Source organism: Amblyraja radiata, chromosome 3, assembly GCF_010909765.2.
Source record: "Amblyraja radiata isolate CabotCenter1 chromosome 3, sAmbRad1.1.pri, whole genome shotgun sequence".
NCBI lineage: Eukaryota > Metazoa > Chordata > Chondrichthyes > Rajiformes > Rajidae > Amblyraja > Amblyraja radiata.
The window spans coordinates 13,056,015-13,076,366 of record NC_045958.1 but is presented as its reverse complement, the minus strand read 5'-3'; the positions used below and the strand labels follow the sequence as shown (position 1 = coordinate 13,076,366).

The 20,352-nt window shown below is 43.7% G+C and overlaps 1 protein-coding gene across 1 annotated transcript in view; it reads right to left on the bottom strand.

The window, feature by feature from the left end:
- The window catches only part of LOC116970807 (leucyl and cystinyl aminopeptidase), a 102,312-nt gene that overhangs the window by 55,109 nt on the left and 26,851 nt on the right, over nucleotides 1–20,352 (bottom strand). Inside the window, exons 2-5 of the mRNA XM_033017355.1 lie at nucleotides 13,586–14,429; nucleotides 12,382–12,520; nucleotides 10,409–10,543; nucleotides 5,888–6,008 (exon numbers count right to left, since the gene is read on the bottom strand). Of these exons, the coding sequence (XP_032873246.1) occupies nucleotides 5,888–6,008; nucleotides 10,409–10,543; nucleotides 12,382–12,520; nucleotides 13,586–14,429 (1,239 nt within the window). The remainder of the gene's footprint in view (nucleotides 1–5,887; nucleotides 6,009–10,408; nucleotides 10,544–12,381; nucleotides 12,521–13,585; nucleotides 14,430–20,352) is intronic.

Sequence of the window (20,352 nt, the reverse complement as noted above, 5' to 3'; positions counted from 1 at the left end):
GCAATACAAATTCTTTGATATATTTTTTGACAGTCATATCCAGAAAAAGCATGTGTTTTAAAGGTCAAAGAATGATAAAACATAAAAGCACAATAAAAGTATTGAAGGAAGGTACACAAAAAAGCTGGAGAAACTCAGCAGGTGCAGCAGCATCTATGGAGCGAAGGAAATAGGCAACGTTTCGGGCCGAAACCCAGTATTGAAGGAGGTGGCCTTGATGAATTCATTATATTTCTCTGTACCAAAATAGCAATCTGTTATATATTTTGTTGCTCCATGTCAGACTGCTTGGCAAGGACATATGAACAGAGACTCTGCATTGACATGTCCTTGCAGTTGTCAGTAAAGCTTAACGTTCTCCATTACAGGTCATGTCAAAATTCATGGCCTTGTTCTGATTGACTGTTTCGAACATTATAACCTTCAACTATATACCTCTATTTATCAGCTTTATTTGTGCTAATGTTCTTCTGTACTCTGGCTGGTAAATGCCAAGACCAAAACTAAGCAAAAAGACATAGGTATCAAACTTTGTTATATGAAGAAATCCACAAAATACTAATTACAATACATGGTGTAAATATATTGCATCAACATATAAAGAAATGTTCAATATAGGAAGTTATGCAATTGGAGCGGCTTTCAACAAAAGTGTGGGAGGGAATGCGGCACTGACTACCATAAACAAATGGGTGGTAAGGGAGTGGAGATGTGATTAAGTACATCTTAAGTATATTAAGAATAAAAAGGCAATGTAGTTAGCAGACCATGCGCATGGGAGAAATGCAAAGCTAAATTGGAACTGCTTTAATCTAAAGAGTCTGACCAGTGAGGCATATGAACTGAGGCTTAGATTAGTTTATGGGAATATGATATTGCTGCTGTCACAGAGGAATAGCTATAAGGAGGGCAGGCCTGGAAAATCAACATTCCAGGCATAACAAAGGGGTGTAAAAGAGATGACATTACAAAAATAAAGTTATTGCAGTAATGAGGGAGGATGTCGTAAGTGCCTGGGCTTTACAAACAAAAAGGGCTTGCTGTTGATATTTTACAGGCCTGACATTCAGCAGGAGAGGGAGGGGGAGTAATTTTGTAGAACATCATGGAGAACAGAAATTAGAAGGGTGTAACTGCCACTGGTGGGTAGATTAAGGAAAATCTAAAGCAGTTTGAAGTATATTAAGGCCAAGAGACTTAGCAGAGGAAGAACCGAAGGCCCATAAAGCACCAAAAAAGCAATATGCATGAAACCAGAAACTGTGGACGAGCTCTTAATGAATTCTTCTCATCTGTATTCACTAAGGAAGGGGACTTATAATTGAGGAATTCAGAGAGGACAGTGGATAAGGAGGAGACACTTGATGTATTTGATGGCCAGAAGATGTACAAATCCCAAAGTCTGCAAGAACCAACGCTGAATACTAGGAGAGTCAAGGGAAGAGATTGTTGAGGCTGTGACAGGGATATTGAAATCTTTGATTGTCAAAGATGAGATACCAGATAGTTGGAGGATAGCAGGATATAGGATAGTAGATAATTACAGGCCATAAATCTAAAGTCATTGGTAGGAATGTTATTGGAAAAAGAAATCAGGGGGGACAGCGTTCATGTATGCTTAGAATGACAGGGATTAATCAAAGGTTGTCAGTATGGGTTTGTTCCATGGAAATCCAGTCTGGCAATTGTTTGATTATGATTAGTCTTTGCAGTTACAAGGAGAGATTGGATGGTTAAAGATTGTTTTCTTTGGTTCAGAAAAAGCGGGGAATGGACCCGATTGAAGTATACAAAATTGATGGGCATAATTAGGGTAGATGATAAGAAACCTTACCCTATAGCAGAGCTACATAAAAACAGAGGGCAAAATTGAAGGTCACAGGGGATCAGAGGAAGAATTTTTTAAATGATCATGTTCCCTTACTTTACCTCTCTGATCCCTCCTCCTCCTCACTGGAACATGCCAGTTCTGAACATCGATCAACTGGCCTGTAAACTAATCCCACATGCTAGATGTAGACTTACCCAATAACAATTTCTCCTAGCGTAGCCTCCCAGGAAAAGATCCCAATGGGCTAAAATTCTGTATCCCTGCCCCCTGCACTAACTCCTGAGCCACACATTAATCTGTCCTATCTGCCTATTACAATCCTCACTGGCACATGGTACCAGGAGTAATCCGGGTATTACCTAATCTGAGGAAAGACATTCTTGCCATAGAGGGAGTGCAGAGAAGGTTCACCAGACTGATTCCTGGGATGTCAGGACTTTCATATGAAGAAAGACTGGATAGACTCGGCTTGCACTCGCTAGAATTTAGAAGATTATAGAAACGTACAAAATTCTTAAGGGGTTGGACAGCTAGATGCAGGAAGATTGTTCCCGATGTTGGGGAAGTCCAGAACAAGGGGGTCACAGTTTAAGGATAAGGGGAAAATCTTTTAGGATCGAGATGAGAAAAACTTTTTTTCACACAGAGAGTGGTGAATCTGTGGAATTCTCTGCCACAGAAGGTAGTTGAGGCCAGTTCATTGGCTATATTTAAGAGGGAGTTAGATGTGGCCCTTGTGGCTAAAGGGATCAGGGGGTATGGAGAGAAAGCAGGTACAGGATACTGAATTGGATGATCAGCCATGATCATATCGAATGGCGGTGCAGGCTCGAAGGACCGAATGGCCTACTCATGCACCTATTTACTATGTTTCTATGTTTCTATTACTAGAGGAAGATGACCAAGTATGCAGGGCTGGGGGCTGGAAGCAGGGCTGGGGGCTGGAAGGCAAGGTGTACGCCCATCGAGGTTGGCTGTAGAGGTTTTGCAGGGCGATCGCTCTACAAAGCCTTGAGTGCATTGGGCATCAACGGAGTGGCGAGGAGAAAGGCCATCAAGAACACCACAGAGGCAGCAGAGAAAGCCTCGAGATGGCTTTAGATCAGGAGAGAAGGTCCATGGGGAGGAGCGAATGCCACCTGAACACAAGTCGTGGTCTGATCAACCATGGCTGGGTTGCCTGGGCGAGGGTGTCTGATGTTGAAAGACCCGAAACACCCAATGCCCCCTGGTTACATCACTGATGATGTGTTCAGGAGCATCATTAGATGTATTGTTAGCAAAAGCCCTCAGGGTTCTGCTTTTTAATCCTCTGCCTAACTCCTCTTCACCCCCTGTTCCTACCTACGTCAGTATCAGTATCAAGTCTCAGTAGCACACTTACAGCAAAATGGAATGAGTGAAAAGTTTTGGCTCAGAACTTTTCACATTTTAATATAAAAACTTGATCTTTGAAATGTTGGTACCCAGAAAAAATGATTTCAAATGGGCAAAAATTCTGCCGGTACAATCTACAAAATATTAGCGGTGACATTTGGTTAACAAAGATTTTAAATAGTGACCCAATCAGTTCACACAGGACTGCAAGTTTGAAATGAATTGCAGAACTGCCCCCAGTTTTACACCTGGGTGGCATGATTATGAATAAGAGAACTAGGCTCAGAGATATATTAAAGACCAAGCCTCATTAAGTAAAGTAGAAATCACCACTTGATCAGGAATGGAGATTTCAGTTGAAGGAAGGTACACAAAAATGCTGGAGAAACTCAGCGGGACAGCAGCATCTATGGAGCGAAGGAAATAGGCAACGTTTCGGGCCAAAACCCTTCTTCAGACTGATGGGGGGTGGGGGGGGAGAAGAAAGGAAAAAGGAGGAGGAGGAGCCAGAGGGCTGAGGGAGGGGAGGAGACAGCAAGGGCTAACAAAATTGGGAGAATTCAATGTTTATACCACCAGGATGCAGACTCCCCAAGCGGAATATGAGGTGCTGTTCCTCCAATTTCTGGTGTTGCTCACTCTGGCCATGGAGGAGACCCGGGACAGAAAGGTCAGATACGGAATAGGGGGGGGGGAGTTGAAGTGCTGAGCCACCGGGAGGTCAGATTGGTTATTGCGGACCGAGCGGAGGTGTTCGGCGAAACGATCGCCCAACCTCCGCTTGGTCTCACCGATATAGATCTGCTGACATCTAGAGCAGCGGATGCAATAGATGAGGTTGGAGGAGATGCAGTTGAACCTCTGTCGCACCTGGAACGACTGCTTGGGTCCTTGAATGGAGTCAAGGGGGGAGGTAAAGGGACAAGTGTTGCATTTCTTGCAGTTGCAACGGAAAGTGCCCGGGGAGGGGGTGGTACGGGAAGAATTGACAAGGGAGTTACGGAGGGAGCGGTCTTTGCGGAAGGCAAACATGGGGGGAGATGGGAAGATGTGGCGAGTGGTGGGGTCACGTTGGAGGTGGCGAAACTGACGGAGGATTACTTGTTGTATGTAACGGCTGGTGGGGTGAAAGGTGAGGACTAGGGGGACTCTGCCCTTGTTGCGAGTGCGGGGATGGGGAGAGAGAGCAGTGTTGCGGGGTATGGACGAGACCCTGGTGCGAACCTCATCTATGGTGGAGGAGGGGAACCCCCGTTCCCTGAAGAATGAGGACATTTCAGATGCCCTGATGTGGAACGAAGGAGATTAATGCTGGGATTGAAACTGCCAGCCCTGGGATGCTCTCCAGATCCAGGGAGTTTCCTCCCAGCTGTTATCAGGCAACTGAACAATCATCTCACCAGCTGGAGAGTGGTCCCAATCTCCCATCTATCTCATTGGAGACCTTCAAGTTATCTTTAATTGTACTTCGTCTTGCACTAAACATTACATCCTTTATTCTGTATTGGTATACTGTGGACGGCTTGATTGGAAGCATGTAGTCTTTACGCTAACTGGATACCCAACAAAAGCAATTTTCACTGTACCTCGCTACAAGTAACAATAATAAACTAATCTAAACAGAATATGCAAAATGCACCTGTAAAATATTAACAATAAATTAAAGTCTCCAACCTTTAAATAATGTTTTTCCCCATAACATATATGTTGTATACAGCTTAAGAGTCTTAGAAACATAGAAACATAGAAAATAGGTGCAGGAGGAGGCCATTCGGCCCTTCGAGCCAGCACCGCCATTCAATGTGATCATGGCTGATCGTCCCCTATCAATAACCCGTGCCTGCCTTCTCCCCATATCCCTTGACTCCACTAGCCCCTAGAGCTCCATCGAACTCTCTCTTAAATCCATCCAGTGATTTGGCCTCCACTGCCCTCTGTGACAGGGAATTCCATAAATTCACAACTCTCTGGGTGAAAAAGTTTTTTCTCACCCCAGTCTTAAATTACCTCCCCTTTATTCTAAGACTGTGGCTTCAGAAGGATCTTGACCTGAAATGTTGTCTGACCATTCCCATCACAGATGTTGCCTTGCTGGGTTCCCCCTGCATTCAATTTGTATATTTTTTTTTGTTTATTTTAATTTCTGTTTCTCGCAATGATCAACATTTGTTTTTCAGGAAATGGATAGTCTGCTAAAATAGATTTCCATTTGCCCCCCCTATGACTTTCATCCCAGGGGTTTATAATGAATGTGTGCCAAGCACATGGAGATGAAAGGTTACAATCTTACTCATTGCACCTTTTCCTTGGCTCCTCATTTTACCTATTTTCACCACAAATGTAGTTACATTTCCACTTCCCTTTAAGTTTACTGGCATTCTGTTTCCTTGCTCCCCCGATTGGGCTCACTGGAACATTAATAATACTACTGGATGGCATCTAAAAAAAGTAAAATGGTTTGAAGATACAACATGCCAGAAAATCTCCCAGTCCAACACCAAAGTCTTGAGCATACCAGATTCAGTGTTACTCTGTCTTTTCAGCAAGCAAGATTATACGCATGATTTAGTTTTAACAATTTTAACTCAAAGCACAACATGCAATGTTCCAAAGTTCATATGATTGCAGTCAGTCAGCTTAATAAGATTCCAGTACAAAATATTTTTTATTTTACCTTACCTAGTTTCTTTAAGGGGTAAGCTATACTGAAGAAGTTCTCATAAAAGTTCAGAAGTTTCACTGTTGCTTCTAATGCATAATCCATTTGATCCATCTTGTCAGGAACAGCATACACAGACACCTAGTCAGATTCAAGGTGATGAGAATTATTATAAAGCCAATGTGGAATAAGTACACCAGCCTTGAAGACAAACCTCTGCTTCCACAGAAAGACAAACATTGTTAAAATTCTGGCTGTGCTTTTCCATTGTGCCCAGAGGGAACAGAGCAACAAAAGATCAAATTAGTTCAAAACGGAGTTTCATCGAGTTAACATGGAACATGAACAGTGATGAGGAGAACAGGATGGTGACTAGATGCTTCCCTCTAAATTATCCTCAATCCTAAAGTTAGAGCTTGCACGAATCTGCATCCAAATTGATGCAAAGTCAAGCGGAAAATATTTTTCTGCATTCAGGTTGACGCATTCCAGGTTAATTCTCCTACCATTGTTACTTTGCAAGTACCTTGGAATCTCAACCAACAAGATAAACAGGTACACAAAATTGCTGGGGAAACTCAGCGGGTGCAGCAGCATCTATGGAGCGAAGGAAATAGGCGACGTTTCGGGCCGAAACCCTTCTTCAGAGATAAACAGGTTGTTCAAGAAGGAACTGCAGATGCTGGAAGATCGAAGGTACACAAAAATGCCCGAAACGTCGCCTATTTCCTTCGCTCCATAGATGCTGCTGCACCTGCTGAGTTTCTCCAGCATTTTTGTGTACCTAAGATAAACAGGTTTGTTTGTAATCCAACCCGGATTACAGGTACCAACAGGTCTGCTGCTTTTCACAACAGTTTGCCTTCAGTGCCCTGCGTTCTACACTAGCTACGATGCAATGCACCAGTAGGCCCTCGATCTGACTCTCAAGCAGTTCCGGGTCTCATTCACCCAGACCTGCAATGGACCCCAACTGTAGTTCAAAGGGTCTACTCCCTCAACAAACGCTTCCTTGCCTACCTGGACTCTACCAAGGATCGCAAACTTGCCCGCCTCCAAACTGGTCCCTCCACCGACACTCCTCGACTCGACCTCCCGCAGACCCGGGGCTCCATCACTAGATCGCGCGGCCTGCCCGAACACCACAAGGCTGAGATGGCCACCACGAGGAGCACCACCAACACCCACTGCCTCTTTAACTTTCACCGCCTTGCCGGCCGATGCCAGGCCCGGACCACCGAAACTGCTGCTGCTGCTGCTGCTGCTGCTGTGGACTTTCACCCGCCTCCCTGGGGCCACCACTGTCCCCGACCTTCATTGTCTCCCCGTGGCAACCAATGCTGCCCTCTGCCGACCTGCATCTCCACTCCAGCTCACCACCGGTCTCCACCAGCGACTCCGCTGACCCTCGCCTCTTCACCACCCACCAGCGGGCCTCATCTGAGTTTAGGCTCAGCACCAGGCCCACAACCTCCACGATGCAGACTGCAACAGCACGTGGTCTAACTCTGCTGAGTCCTACTGCTCCCCCTCCTCCCCTCCTACAGGGAACCGTAGTAGTGATGGGTCATCTTCTTCCCATCCCCCCCCCCCTTTTAACCAGGTTACCCCAACCACACCCCACCTCCCCCCTCCTCTCTGAACACCCAACATCCCTCCCCCCCCCCCCCCCACCAGATCTCGCCTCGGCCTTTGTCCACTCCCTGGCCCTTCTCTGACCACAACCCGCACCCTTGTTATGTCTTGACCATTCCCCCCGACCTCCCTCTTTCTGATATGGACTGGTCTGTCCCCAACAGAGGCCTCGCCTTCGTTCCCCTCCGCCCCCACCTCAACGAGTTCCAGGTCCGTCACGATGTAGAGCTTCTCTTCCGTTGCCTCCGTGCCTTTCTCTACGGGAAGGAGCCCTCACCACCCATTGATGACACCTTCTCCCGTCTCCACCAGTCCCCCTCCTCTTGGACTCCCCAGAACAGCCTTCTACCCTCTCTAGACCTCTTCATTTCTAATTGCTGGTGTGACATCAAACATCTCAACTTCTCCACTCCCCTTACCTACTCCTACCTCCCCCCCTCTGAACGTACAGCCCTCCACTCACTCTGCAACAACCTTGACATTATAATCAAACCAAGGAAGGTGCCATGGTAGTCTGGCGTGCTGACCTCTACTTATCCTTGGACCATGATCCCACAGGTGAGCACCAGGTCTTAATCTCAAACCCCATTACTGCTTTAATCACTTCGGGCTGTCTGCCTTCCACAGCCTCCAACCTTATCATTTCCCAGCCCCACACATTCCGTATCCCCAAAATCCACAAACACAACCGGCCTGGCAGACCCATCGTTTCTGCCTGCTCCTGTCCCACGGAAATGATTTCCACGTACCTCGACTCCATCCTATCCCCCCTGGTCCAATCTCACCAGACCTATGTCCAAGATACCTCACATGCCTTTCATTTCTTTAATGACTTCCGCTTTCCGAACCCCCACAACCTCATCTTTACTATGGATACTCAGCCACTCTACACCTCCATCCCCCACCAGGAAGGCCTTCCTCGACAAATGAACCATCCAATTTCCCTCTACCAACACTCGACTCTGCCTAGCAGAGCTGGTCCTCACCCAAAGAAATTCTCCCTCCAAGTCCAAGGCCCCGGCATGGGCCCCAGCTATGCCTGCCTCTATGTAAGGTACATTGGACAAACCCTGTTCCAGATGTATGCTGGCCCCATCCTGAACTCTATCTCTGTTGCATTGACGGCTGCATAGGTGCTACTTCCTGCACCCATGCAAAACTCATGGACTTCATCAACTTCACCATCAATTTTCATCCTGCACTCAATTTACTTGGACCATCTCCGACACCACCCTCCCCTTTCTTGATCTCACGGTCTCCATCACAAGAAATAGACTATTGACTGACGTCTATTACAAACCCACCGACTCCCACAACTATCTCAACTACACTTCTTCCCACCTTGCCTCCTGCAAAGACTCTATCCTCCACTCACAATTCCTCCGTCTACGCCGCATCTGCACCCAAGATGAAGTCATCTATACTAGAACAGCTGAGGTCCTCATTCTTTAGGAAACAGGGTTTCCCCTTTCACATCATAGGTGATGCCCTCATTAGTGTCTCCTCAGTACCCCACAGCTCTGCCCTTGCTCCCCCTCACCCTAGTCGCAGCAGAGACAGAGTCCCCCTAGTCCTTACCTTCCACCCCATCAGCCGTCGCATACAACACATAATCCTCCAAAGTTTCCGCCACCTCCAACGGGATCCCACCATTAGTCACATTTTCTCATCTCCGCCCCTTTCCGCCTTCCGCAGAGACCATTCCCTCAGCAACTCTGTTTCACTCATCCCTTCCCACCCAAAGCACCCCCTCCCCAGGTGCCTTCCCCAGCAACCGCAGAAGATGCAACATCTGTCGCTACACCTCCTCGCTCGACTCTGTCCAGGGACCCCGACAGTCCTTTCAGGTTAGGCAGAGGTTCACTTGCACCTCCTCCATCCTCCTCTACTGTATCCTCTACTCTACCGTTGTTCAAGATGTGGACTCGTACATTGGCGAGACCAAACGCAGACTGGGCGATCGTTTCACAGAACACCTTTGCTCAGCCTGCGAAAACCAACCTGATCACCCGGTTCCTGGACACTTTAATTCTTCCCATTCCTGCACAGACCTTTCTGTCCTCTCTCTCCTCCATTGTCAGAGTGAGGCTAAACGCAAATGGGATGAACAGCATCTCATATTTTGCTTGGGCAGCTTACAGCCCAGTGGTATGAATATTGATTTCTCTCACTTCGGATAACCCCAGCATTCCCTCTCTCTCTATCCCTCCCCCACCCAAGTCACACTAACTTCTCATTTTCACCCTACAAACAGCTTACAATGGCTTGTTTCCTTTATAATCATTACTTTTTTGCATCTCTTTAATTCATTGTTCTTTAACTCTCCACATCACCATCTATATCTCTCGTTTCCCTTCCCCCTAACCAATCTGAAGAAGGGTCTCGATCCGAAACATCACCCGTTCCTTCTCTCCAGAGATGCTGCCTGTCCCGCTGAGTTACTCCAGCTTTGTGTCTATCTTCGGTTTAAACCAGCATCTGCAGTTCCTTCTTACGCACAACAACATTGAGATCATTTCAATTCGTATATCCTCTTGATTTGGATCCATATAACATCCAATCCTTCTTCAATGTTGGTCAGTTTCCTGAAATTCTCAACCACTATTAAAATGAAAACCCTGGTATAATAACTGCAAAGAATTAAGGAGAAGCACCATAGAAACATAGAAAATAGGTGCAGGAGTAGGCCATTCGGCCCTTCGAGCCTGCACCGCCATTCAATATGATCATGGCTGATCATCCAACTCAGTATCCTGTACCTGCCTTCTCTCCATACCCCCGATCCCTTTAGCCACAAGGGCCACATCTAACTCCCTCTTAAATATAGCTTCTATCTTCTTTGAGGAAATGGGATGGGTAATAAATAGTGCTGCTTACTTTACGTTTTGTTTTATTTAAGGACTTACCAGAGTTCCACCTGCAGTCTTATTACTGATGCTTGTCAAATTAGCAACAATAAAGGCTACCAAGTAAGTGCTCATTTTTACACTTGTCGTAAATGTATCTTGATAAATCCCATTGGCCAATGAAGTTGTGGTATTCTAGAACAGATTACAGAATAATGGAGTTAATGTCAATGAAAATATCATGGGGTTTTTAAACACCATATACTGCAGTTTAAAAATCGTGGCTTGTCAAAAAAGAATATATTCCAAATAATTATTTTGTTCATTTAAAAGTTTGCTCAAGTACAACTCTGGAGAATGAAACCAAACCCTCTGTTGCTGCAAGAGGACAGTGGGGAACAGGAGAAAAAAGGCAGACATGTTTGACAAGAACATTCCACCTTATGGTATAGCACAATGATCAAGAGAATAATAGTTATTTTTCAGATGTTTGAAGGATTAAATAAAGAAAGGACAAGGAGAGTAAAGGACAAGCAATTTTAGATTTGAAAAAGAAGAAAAACCTATTTTACCTTCTGTTAACAAACAGTGTCAACAACAATAGGGGTGGTTGATTTTGCACGTGCTAATAGTTAGGACGCAGGGAGCAGATTGTAGCTGGCTTTAACTTTACAGCACATAGACCCAGGGAAGCTAGCTGGTGGTGTATCAGATATGTTAAGTCTAGAGGCTACAAAAAGATATTGAAAGATTCAGCAGAATGAGAGCTAACATAGGGGCAGAAACATCACCAGAAATGGGTGGTTTATTTTTAAATGGCGCATGTGTGCGATCTGTCGTTCATTATAGCGACAAACGATGCCATGATTGTGAACAAGTTGATGTTAATCATAAGATGGGGGCTGAGGACAAAGGTTTCGGTCTTTATTAAGTTGGGAGCCAAATACTATCAAGGAAATTGTCAAATGACAATATGAACAACACAATGCAAATTAAAATAAAAGTTAACTTCAAGAATTTTAACAGTATATTTAGTTAACACTTAGTGGTATAAAGTCAAAAAATGGTTACATGTACATCGATAAAAAATATTTTTGAAAAGAAAAAAAATTGTATTTTTCCACTGTCGTAAAATTAATAGTTTATTGGAATCAAAATAAGTATATACACACACAATATGATGAAGAACTATAGGATCAGTGGACAATTTTCATGCTCAAGTATGCAGATCAAGATGTCCACCGCTCACAGGAGCAGAAGCAGAAACTGCAATATGCCCCGGTATGATTATTAATAGCAAGCAACTAGCACTGGTGCAGTCTTGGTTCCTGCAGATAGCTGTTCAAAGGACCACAGCTTCCTCAGAACCATTTTTAATAGGGGAGGTTCATTTGTTATGACACAACATGCATTCATAATTAACTAAAGCACATACATTTTACTGCAAGTGTTTCAAGCAAATTACTGCCAATAAAAATCCTTCATTAAGGCTTTGTCGAGAAGATTGTATTTAAAACAGAATTGATGTTAGATATCTATGAACTGATTAACACTCCCAAAAGGTGGTGGAGTTGGACAAGCCATATTTCATTGAGTAACCATTTCAACTTCAAATGTCACCTAATTGTAGGGTATTTATTTTATTTTTTTAATTTCAATCATTTTCTAATGTTCCTCCTCTCAATGCATTGATTTTGCACTGAGATACAGGTTACGATGGACACTCACTTTACATTTGATCTATTTCATTTCCTGTAGTTGATCTGATCATTAATTCATCAGCCATATATCACCCTCCTCTATCATTCATGTTTGTTTTTCTGTGGTCTAATTTCATTGAATTGTTTGATACAATGTGTTGAGTTGTTACCAAGGTCCCAGATGCCACATTGCTGTTGCCATGCAGTGAGAAGCTCACACCACCAGCCATTTTTGGCAAAACCAAAACTCAATAGAGCTTGCTCCACCAAAACCCAGAATATTTTGTTTTGCAGCATGTTAATTAAAAGATTTAAACTTCTCTTTAAAGGTACCTTTGGCATATTGGATAAGGAGATGTGGTCAGCATCCCTTTTTATTGAAATCCTAAACGTGGCCTTAAATGCTGGTTCATCAAAGCATGGGAAGGCATTTCGTGCAGCGAATGGTTCAAACTGTGTGGCTGCCAATATTCTGTAATGAAGAAATAAGAGCGTTAGAGACAGAAGCAGGTGCAGGTTAGCCATTCACTTAAACCTATTCCATCATTCAGTATCATGATTAATCCTGAACCTTATTTATATTTCCACACTGCATTATATCCCTGTGAATATTGATTCCCCGATTTCAAAGATCAATGGATTTCAGTTTCCAACAACCCTCTGGTGTAGTAATTTCCAAACATTTAGATTAGTGGGCCTCACAGCCCCTCAAGATATTTCATCATTGATAATAGCTGTTCTGAATGTAACCGTAACTTTGCATTCCCACATCCTGATATTCAAAGTCTCTGCATTCACCATCCTCTGAGGAGTGTGTATCTTTGGAGCTCTTTTCCTCAAAGACAAAAATCTGGTCTTAAATAGGTGGCTCCATATTATTAAATAATGGCATTGGCTCTAGACTCCCAAAAGAGGAAACATCTTCTCCAAATCCAATAGATCAAAACCCCTCAGGATCTTGTGCATTTCAACTGTATCATCCTTTATTCCACCAGATACAAGCATTGTGTCAAGCCTTTCCTCATACCAATCCCAGGTATTCCTCTAGTATACTTATGACAGAACAGTACAGTGCAGAAACAGGCCCTTCAGCTGACAATGTCGGTTGCCCAACGCAATGACGTTAAACTAATCTCCTCTGCCTGTTTAAGAAAGAACTGCAGATGCTGGAAAAATCGAAGTAGACAAAAATGCTGGAGAAACTCAGCAGGTGAGGCAGCATCTATGGAGCGAAGGAGTAGGTGACGTTTCGGGTCGAGACCCTTCTTCAGACTGATGTGGAGGTGGGGCGGGAAGAAGAAAGGAAGAGGCGGAGACAGTGGTCTGTGGGAGAGCTGGGAAGGGGAGGGGAAGGAGGAAGAAAGCAAGGACCACCTGAAATTGGAGAAGTCAATGTTCATACCGCTGGGGTGTAAACTGCCCAAGCGAAATATGAGGTGCTGCTCCTCCAATTTTCGGTGGGAGTCGCTCTGGCCATGGAGGAGGCAGAGGACAGAAAGGTCGGACCTCATATTTTGCTTACCAGAAGTTGGCTTACCTGGTCTTGTTTTTAATTTGATAAGTGCCTTTGTAAAATCCAGACAAACCATCGGACAAATTAGCTGAATATGTCAGGTTCAGGGTATACTTTTCTCCTTTTGATAGCATGGTGTTAAACTTGATTGCGATTTGCCGATGTAGAGGATACTCCAAAACCTGGACATTCTGAGGCTGCTTGGTTGTTTCTGGAGTAAAGGTTGCCTCGGTGATTTTGAGACCCATGCTGTGAAGAGTGATGTTGTCTGTATCTTCTTTGATTAGAAGGCTTATCTGCACAGAGCCCGTAAAATTCAGGGTGGTAAGATTGGGATGTAAATTAAGATTATAGTGCACTGGTACCACAGCACTTGGCAACCTCATCTTTGGCCAAGGAAAGGGCTGCCCATTGGTTGCTAACGGATACACGAGTGTTAACTTCATGTTCTTTTTGTGGCAGCCTTCTTTGGTGAAGGTGCATTTTGGCAGAAAGTAGACCACCATTGATATAGAAAGTATAATCACCACAACAAATGCACCAACAAGTATGGTCCGACCAGTGGGTATCGAACAAGACCCACTTGATGCTTCATGGCTATAAGCTCCTGGCATGTTGCCGCGATGGTTGGAACTCCTGTTCATGAATGATATGCCCAGCAACCTTGCAGACGATTCATAATCCTCCTCCTCGTCGTCCAGATCATGTTCGCCCAAACCACGCACAAGCAACCGTGAACTCCGTGGCTCATATTCAATTTCATCTGGTTCCAGAGGATGAAGACGTGAATCTTTGCCCAAATTCACTATGTCCGGCTCTTCTTCAAACATGCTGTTCTCAATCATGTTTCTGGGCAGCTGAGCCCGCTCTGAAAGACAAAATGGTTTCAAATACAGTCAGCATATTTTATGCAACCCAGCTTTGCAATGCTCACCTCCATAGAAACATAGAAATTAGGTGCAGGAGTAGGCCCTTCGGCCCTTCGAGCCTGCACCGCCATTCAATATGATCATGGCTGATCATCCAACTCAGTATCCTGTACCTGCCTTCTCTCCATACCCCCTGATACCTTTAGCCACAAGGGCCACATCTAACTCCCTCTTAAATATAGCCAATGAACTGGCCTCATCTACCTTATGTGGCAGAGAATTCCAGAGATTCACCACTCTCTGTGTGAAAAATGTTTTTCTCATCTCGGTCCTAAAAGACTTCCCCCTTATCCTTAGACTGTGACCCCTTGTTCTGGACTTCCCCAACATCGGGAACAATCTTCCTGCATCTATCCTGTCCAACCCCTTAAGAATTTTGTACGTTTCTATAAGATCCCCCCTCAATCTTCTAAATTCTAGCGAGTACAAGCCGAGTCTATCCAGTCTTTCTTCATATGAAAGTCCTGACATCCCAGGAATCTGTCTGGTGAACCTTCTCTGTACTCCCTCTATGGCAAGAATGTATTTTCTCAGATTATGAGACCAAAACTGTACGCAATACTCCAGGTGTGGTAGCTGCAGTAGGCTGAAGGGCAGCCTTCCATTGATTTGTTAATCCTATTTTCACTAAACTCCAAAACTAAAATTGAATACCAAATGTATCTCATGCAATTAATACTGGCTATTATAGTAATTTTCGATAAATTCATCACTGAGATGTGATGGGCTTTGAAATTCAATAAACACAAAAGGGCAGTGGGGGACAGGGATGGCATTTCTAAACAGGATGGGGAAGAGAACATACAAGGCATGATTAGTAGTAGGTGGTATTATACATGGTGAAGATGGTTGTCAAAAATTGCATCAGCGTCTTGATCAGTTGGGCAGAGGAATGGTTGATGGAATGCAATACAGAGAAGTGCAGGGTAGTGCATTTTGGAAAGTCTACCCAGGGCAGGGCCCACATGGTGAATGACAGGGCTCAGGAGAGTGCGGTAGAGCAGAGGGATTCAAGAATGCAGGTACACAGTTCCTTGTAGGTGGCATCACAGGTCGATAAGAGAGTTGCCAAGGAGGCCTTTGGCATATTGGGTTTCATCAGTCGGAGTATAAAAGTTGGGAGTTCATGTTACAGTTGTACACAACATTGGTGAGACCACATTTAGCGTATTGTGTTCAGGTTTGGTCGCCCTGTTATAGGAAACAGGTTGTTAAGCTGGAAAGGGTGTAGACAAGAGATACTAGGATGTTGGCAGGACTCGAGGGCCTGAGTTTTAGGGAGACTAATGTTTACAAAGGCAGGCTGGGACTTTATTCCTTGTAGTGCAGATAGATGAGGGGTGATATCATAGAAGTGTATAAGATCATGAGAGGAATAGATTGAGTAAATAAGGGAAAAAAGTTGTTCGGCACGGACTTGTAGGGCCGAGATGGCCTGTTTCCGTGCTGTAATTGTTATATGGTTATATGTTTAAATGCATAGAATCTTTTATCCAGAATAGGGGAATCACGAACCAAAGGACATAGGTTTAGGGTGAGGGGGAAATATTTAATTGGAACCAGAAGAGCAACTTAATTTATTTGACACAAATGGTAGTAGGTATATGGAAGGAGCTGCCGGAGGAGATGGTTGAGGTGGGTACTATCGCAATGTTTAAAAAGATATTTGGACAGGTATAAGGATAGGATAGGTTTACAGGGATATGGGCCAAACACAGGCAAGTGGGATGAGTGTAAATGGTTGGCATGGGCAGGTTCGGCTAAAGGGCCTGTTTCCACCCTGTATGACTCGATGAGAAGGGTAGGACGGTGACATAAGTCTACACAAAAATTAATGACATGTTCCATCTGAAATACATTGACTCAACTCAGGTTTTCTTTTCTGTAAGTATACTCAGTGAAGATGATAGGGTGCAATGTCACTAAATACTTCTAAGATGGACACAAAGTGCTGGAGTAACTAAGCAGATCAAGCAGCATCTCTGAAGAAAAAGGATGGGTGACGTTTTGGGTCAGAACCCTTTTCAGACCTTCTGAACTTCAGACACCAAACTAAATATTTTTGTTTGCCTGTAGCTTTTGAAATTTGGAGTCCATCATGAGTCACTGAATGATTCTGGTTCTGGCCCAAGACAGCAAACAACCTTAGTAACATTCAAAATTTAGACAAAAAAAGTAATGCATTCCACCGTTACAATGCATTTCCCTCAAGTTGAAGGTAAAATACATTGGTTCCACAGTATAAAATAACAAGATATGCTGATAGCAAGGAATGAATAAAAAATATTGTAGCTGATACTTCAAGAGTCAAGTCGACTTATTTATCGGTTCCTTGCACAAATATTGTTGAAACTTGGAAGTCGTAGTTTAGTTTATAACCACATGTACCAAGGTACAGCGAGAAGCTTTTGTCTGTATGCGATCCAGTCAGTGGAAAGACTTTACATGATTACAATCATTAAGCTCATTTAGTATTAATTTAGTTCAACTACAGATCCCTACGATTCCTTTTTGTTAAAATATAGAGTAATGCTCCAAGTGGTGTAAATGTTGAACGCCGAGGAAAATAGACTTCATTTTATTTGCAAGTATTTATTTTCTAGGGCGACAGTGCGCAGCGGTAGAGTTACTGCCTTACAGTGCCGGAGACCCAGGTTCAATCCAGACTACAGGTGCTTGTCTGTACGGAGTTTGTACATTTTCCCCGTGGACCGCGTGAGTTTACTCCGAGATTTTCGGTTACCTCCCACATTCAAGACACACAGGTTTGTAGGTTAATTGAATTGGTATAAATGTAAATTGTTCCTAGTGTGTGTAGGATAGTGTTAATGTGCAGGGATCGTTGGTCGGTGCAGACTCGGTGGGCCGAAGGCCCTGCTTCCATGCTGTATCTCTAAACTAAACTACTGAACATAGTAACCTATCTTTTCCTGTTGATGGACAACTACAGCCATATGACACTATTCAGTAACTTACAGCTACATTTTCTAAATAATTTTGTTCAATGCATAAACAAATCTGAACAATTTCAAATTTCTGCAGTTTTCAAAAGATCTAATAGGGAGCTTGGAATTGTTCCCAAAAATCATTAAGCAGAACTGCAACATCAGACATCAAAGACTCCTGGTACTACATAGCCACTAAAGCAGTCATCCAAACAAACAAACAAAATGGTGGGCTAGCTCTCAGTATGATACAAATCAGAATGCTATCTTTGGGGGTGGAGGGGGTTGGGTGTCTCATCAAATATATTAAATACTCAACCACTGACCAAAAAGAGGAAAGTTTATTTAAATATATACAGATTCCGTTAATCACAATAAATACCATTAAAATGGTAAATGGAGTTATTAATGCTATGAAAAAAATATTCTAGTTGCACAAGTCCATCATTTTAATTTTTACTACCTTACTAAAATATGTAGTACATTTTACAGGTGTTGGTATAATATAGGAAGTTATTATAGTTATAAAATTAAACGATTTTCCCAAACCCACCCACTGGAATCATGGTTTCACCAAAATGTTGTTGTACTAGAATGAAACAATACAGAAAAATAGAAATAGTCACACTTGGCTGTAAATTTAGATCTTCAAAGCCGACATTACTGAATTACTGATTTCTTGACTGGGACTACAAACATGCAATTTAAGAAATTATCCAAACAGATGGCACAGGTTATAATGATTGTTTTTGAACAAGTGCACGGATCCAAATCACACTACAACATCCCTGCTGGGTCCAGATAAGATTCCTTTACAGGGTATTTCTAAAATGCCGACAGTGGAATAAGGACAACCCAGTGTGCAGAAAAGAACTGCAGATGGTGGTTTAAATCAAAGGTAGAGACAAAATGCTGGAGTAACTCAGCGGGACAGGCAGCGTCTCTGGAGAAGGAATGAGTGACGTTTCGGGTCGAAACGTCACCTATTCCTTCTCTCCAGAGATGTTGCCTGTCCCGCCGAGTTATGCCCGTCCCACTTAGGAAACCTGAACGGAAACCTCTGGAGACTTTGCGCCCCACCCAAGGTTTCCGTGCGGTTCCTGGAGGTTCCCGGAGGATTTTTGTCAATCTCCCTACCTGCTTCCACTACCTGCAACCTCCGGCAACCACCTGCAACCTCCGGGAACCGCACGGAAACCTTGGGTGGGGCACAAAGTCTCCAGAGGTTTCCGTTCAGGTTTCCTAAGTGGGACAGGGGCATTACTCCAGTATTTTGTGTTATCTACCTAAGGACAATCGAACACAGCTTGAGCTCATCATTTAGTTGCATGTTAATGCGTGGGTGTAACACAACATGGTTTGGGATTTTATTTTAATACTCATAATACAGATAGCAAATGTTCCTGTCCGTTCCTCCAAGATTTTGATTAGTTTAGTTTAGAGATACAGCACGGAAACAGGCCCTTCGGCCCACATAGTCCCCGACGCCCAGCATTCCCAGTACTCTAACACTATCAAACACACCAGGCACAATTTACATTTTTACTAAAGCCAATTAACCTACAAACGTGTGCGTCTTTGGAGTGTGGGAGGAAACTGGAGCACTGGAAAAAACCCAAATGGTCACAGGGATAACATACAAACTCCATATGGACAGTACCGTCTAGATCAAACCTGGGCCTCTGACGCTGTAAGGCAGCAACTCTACCGCTGCGCCACCGTGCCGCCCTTTGGAGTAATGAAGTAATAAGAACAGTGGAATGTAAATGTTTAAATGCAAATGAGCAAAGTTCGGCTGCAAAAACAATTAGATTTTGGCAAGAATATAATAGAGAACATAATGCAGCACAGGAACAGGCCCTCACGATATCCAAGCTGAATATGACGTAAATTAATCTAATTGCCCCTGTCTGCATGTGATCCGTATCCCTCTAACTCCATATGATCCATATCCATTCATTTCCTGCATATTAATTTGCCCATCTAAAAGTTACTTTTGTACCAACTTTCACCATCATCCCTGGCAGTGCATTCCAGGCACCCACCACTCTGTGTAAAAAAAACATACCCCATGCATCTTTAAACTTTACCCCGCTCACGTTAAAGCTATGCTCTCTAATCTTTAATATTTCCGTACTGGGAAAAATATTCTGACTATCAACCCTATCTATGCCCGTCATCATTTTAATAAGCTTCTATCAGGTCTCCCCTTATCCTCTGACATTCCAAAGAAAACAATCCATGTTTGTCCAACCTCTTATTATAGCTAATAGTCTGCGGAATTCTCTGCCTCAGAGGGCGGTGGAGGCAGGTTCTCTGGATGCTTTCAAGAGAGATCTAGATAGGGCTCTAAAAAACAGCGGAGTCAGGGGATATGGGAAGAAGGCAGGAACAGGGTACTGATTGGGGATGATCAGCCATGAATGGCGGTGCTGGCTCGAAAGGCTGAATGGCTTACTCCTGCACCTATTGTCTATTGTCTACCCTCTGATCTAGGCAGTATTCTGGTAAACCTGTGCTGCACCATCTCCAAAGCAGCCACATCCTTCCTGTAATGAGGCGAGCAGAAATTAAGACATTTCCCATGATGCTGGAACCCCAAATACATTCCATAGGGACCAGAGGAACAGCCATTATTCAATTAACACCACTGATCTGGAAAGCGGCCATTATATTAACAATCACCACCCAAACCTAACATCTGACAATCTGCAATCACGAGAAATCTGTTGGACAGATGGCAGTCCGACAATGTCACATCTGATCTTAAACTAGAGAAAGCATTAAGTAATCAAACGAGTGTTAATCAGTTTAGGTCTTGGTAATTCTTAGAAATCAATGTGTGAAAGAGACCAACTATAAATTACCAGCAGCTCACAGCAGCAAGAGAAACCCAAATGAAAATGTTTAAAAGGAT